Source organism: Centruroides sculpturatus, unplaced genomic scaffold (genome assembly GCF_000671375.1).
Source record: "Centruroides sculpturatus isolate CEXI.00-Female unplaced genomic scaffold, Cexi_2.0 scaffold997, whole genome shotgun sequence".
Taxonomy (NCBI): Eukaryota; Metazoa; Arthropoda; class Arachnida; order Scorpiones; family Buthidae; genus Centruroides; species Centruroides sculpturatus.
In genome coordinates, this window is record NW_019385146.1 from 158,890 (window position 1) to 162,559 (window position 3,670).

Sequence of the window (3,670 nt, forward strand, 5' to 3'; positions counted from 1 at the left end):
GCACCCACTGGCAAACTAAATCGGAAAGTATTTACGATAATCAAGCAATTCATTCAATTGTAATTTAGCTCACAACATAAATTATCAGCTGTTTGCTGCTTCCATACATGTTGCGTATGCGTATCGAAAACTGAAATTTATTATTGCAAGTCTTAATATTGTTTATATTTGGGCCATTTCATAAGTTAATTGTTCAATTACATATAATTTTTAGGTATATAACAACTTAAAAAAAGGAAATTTTAAAGGATTGAAAGTATACAAAAAGGAAGAAATGACAGAAATATATCGTTATAAGCACCAATTCTTATTCCGTATTTAGTAGCCGAAAAAGGATATCTAATACAATCGGTAAATTTATATATAATTTTTCTTTTATTTTTAACCTTATGCATTTAATAGTTTATTTGTTAATTTGCATGAATGAAAATGAAGCAGTTCTCCGATAGGATATACAAAGGTTGTTGCAGATATGACTCATATTTATATGAAGAAATGCGAACTATTTTATATGCCAGAGAACCAGGTATGAATTTGAACAGTAGTAAGACTACTCAGTTATTTATTTTAACTAATTTAAGAATACATTACACCACTGCTTCAAATGACGGATCATTATAATGCCATGTGCAAAGCGTTGGGTATCGAAGCACTCCCAAATAACGGTTCCTTATCGAGAATTGGAGATATGCTAATACCCTAAGCGCCAAATTAAGAATAAGACAAATAAATAAAAAGGGAAATGAGAGCACTTTGTTAGCTCTCATTTCTCTTTTTATCCTGTAATAGTCAACGAAACCATACTCGATCCTTATTTTGGTTCCGTTGGGCCATTTTATTGACTAGCATATTCTTTTCCCATCCCCATTACGTAAATTTTGGTAATTTCCAGATATTTTATATATTCAAATTATATCTTAGAAAAATTGTCTTTTTATTGATGAAAATTATACAGGCAATGTCGGAACAAACGAATTTTATTAATTAATATCGAGAGCTTTCTACCAACGTGTATTTTTAAAAAACAAAGGTGATTAAGTTAAGAACGTGTTTAAAGATAAAGTCCTTCGGGAGTTCCTTCCTTCTTCCTGTACAAGACGTTTTCTTTAGATTTTCTAAAGTCTTCATTGGTCACTTTCATTCTTCGTTCTCGCAGAGCCATCAGACCAGCTTCCGTGCAAATGGCCTGACAAAAAAAAACAAACAATTTAGTCGAGTCTACTTGTATCTGGGCATTTTCCTACAATGTAGGTTTAGAGAGGGTTGAAAAGAGAAAATTAGATTGGGTATGTTTTAAGAAATAAAGGAAACAATCTAATGAGAGTTGTTATTGGAAAATAATGGTATTCTAAGATATTCAAAGCTAAAAACTAAGGCCAGAGTGAGAGCAACAGAAATGACAATATCATACTAGATAAATCTACATATATATATAAAATTGCTTGTCCTGACTGACTGACTTACTGATTCATCATCGCCCAGAGCAAACTGCTGGACCTAAAGAGCAGAAATTTGGTACACAGTTAGGGTTCGTCATGAAAACGCACACTAAGAAGGGATTTTTCGAAATTCCCAAGTGGGGGGAAAGGGAGAGGATTAAGGCTTAACCGGAAGAACAGCTTCTACTGTACTATTTTAGATGCAATTTTTTGTTTTAACTACATTTAGTCTTCATTGAGTACTTAGGTGTATTAAATTGATAACATTTTAGACATTGAAATAGATAAAAATGTTTGAACCGTTTTAAATTCGAATTTGTTATTGCATATTGGTTCGATTAGAGAACGATTGTAAACGCTCCAGAAAATAGTTCGTTTGATTCTCAGCAATTCTCTTCAGCTGTAGGTGTTATATAGACCTAACAATTACTATGGTTATTGAAGTATTGAATGTAAATGGGGTTTGCTTGCAAAACCTCCGCAGACAAAGTGGCGGATAACAGTTAGTATTACATATTAGTCCTAAGAAATAGAATACTTCAAATATTGTACATTTGAAAAAAAATTCACCAATTAAATCATCCTAGTTGTCACATTATATTTCAAAATGTGCTCTCAACAAAAATTCCTTTAACTTAAATATTCAATTATATATAAACACTGTGGAGTCTACTTATTGTTATCAAAATTATTTTAACTTTAGATTTATAAATCTAAACTATAACAGAGTTGTCGGCTTAAAAACATCCATTTACCCAAAGATGTCTTTTTGCATTGTTGGTCTTGACACCTGACCAATATTCCTTTGATCCTTGTAGTACAATATGCTGAAGTTAATTAATTACATGTTTTACATTAATAATAATATAAATTGTTATAAAAATTTACCAAATCTTTTTATGGTTAGCCAATAAAACCAGAATTTCCAGTAACTAGTTTTATTCAATTATGCTGCTTTATGCTATTAACTAGCTGTTACCCACGAGGATTTTGAAGCAAACCCCATTTATATTCAGTATTTCAACAACCATAGTAATTGTTATATAACAACAACGTCGAGAATCAAATCAAACGAACTATTTTCAATTTGACCGATTTTCTGGAACGTTTACAATCATTCTATAATCGAACCAATATGCAATAACAAATTTGAATTACATAAAATAAAAATATTTATAACAATGTCTGAAATGAATTGTTATGAATTTAATACACCTAAGTACTTAATGAAGACTAAACGTAACAAAAAATCACATGTAAAACAGTACAATAGAAGCCTTAATACTCCCCTCCCCCGCAGGGAAATTTTAAAAAATCCCTTCTTAGTGTGTGTTTTCGTGACATACCCTAACTGTGTACCAAATTTCACTTCTAGGCTCAGCAGTTTGCTCTGGCCAATGATGAGTCATTCATTAAGGACAAATAATTTTATATATTTAGATTGGTGTAATCGATCCCAAAATAGTTAAAATGAAACGCATTTATTGTAAATACAGTTGTCCCTCTATAGTCCGACGCACCTCCCGTCCCCGTTACGTGTCTGCTTGCACAGAAGCATGTCGCTGTGTGAATCTCCCCATTCAATTTTTACACGATGACACACATTTCGTGTGTTTTATGTGAGCAGTTCTGTTCGAACAGTTGGAGTAGAGAATATTGTTTGTAAGTTACTGCTAGCAAAACAATGCGAAATATGTAATTATTTTCGGTAATCCAGACACTTTTGGTAATTTGACAACCTTTGGTCCCATACCTGTTGGATTATCAAGGGACAACTGTATTTATGCAATAAATGTTCATTTTAATTACCAAGATCATTGTTTTTATCACTCTCACACCCATAGCAGTATAATTTTTTTTTAAAGTACAATTTTATTAATAAATTCAAATCTGTTGTTTTCTTAGACAACTAGAGCTATATTACATTTGTGTTATTAGAAGATATGTAATAAATGATTATATAACATTAAAAAAATCCAGCAAGGAATTGAATAACCAGGAAAAACATTTGGGCCAATATACTAGCTGAGAACATTATACCATGAGATCTTTTAAAATTTTAATTCCAATGTAACTTTAATAAAATTGTGTATGGTGCCACCTGTTACAAGATTTTGTTATAAAAAAACATTTTCATATTTTTAATTACAGTTGACCCCCTATAACACTGTTGATAATTCCATGTTGTACGAGTCACTTAGATTTTACAAATACGTGTGCCAGGCTGTGAA

The 3,670-nt window shown here is 31.4% G+C and overlaps 1 protein-coding gene across 1 annotated transcript in view; it reads right to left on the minus strand.

Annotated features, from left to right (window-relative positions):
• Window positions 1-293: 293 nt before the first annotated feature.
• LOC111635401 (26S proteasome regulatory subunit 4-like) overlaps window positions 294-3,670 on the minus strand; it is a 20,034-nt gene continuing 16,657 nt past the window's right edge. The window contains exon 7 of the mRNA XM_023380352.1: window positions 294-1,240. Coding sequence (XP_023236120.1) covers window positions 1,052-1,240 — 189 coding nt within the window. The 3' untranslated portion in view covers window positions 294-1,051. The remainder of the gene's footprint in view (window positions 1,241-3,670) is intronic.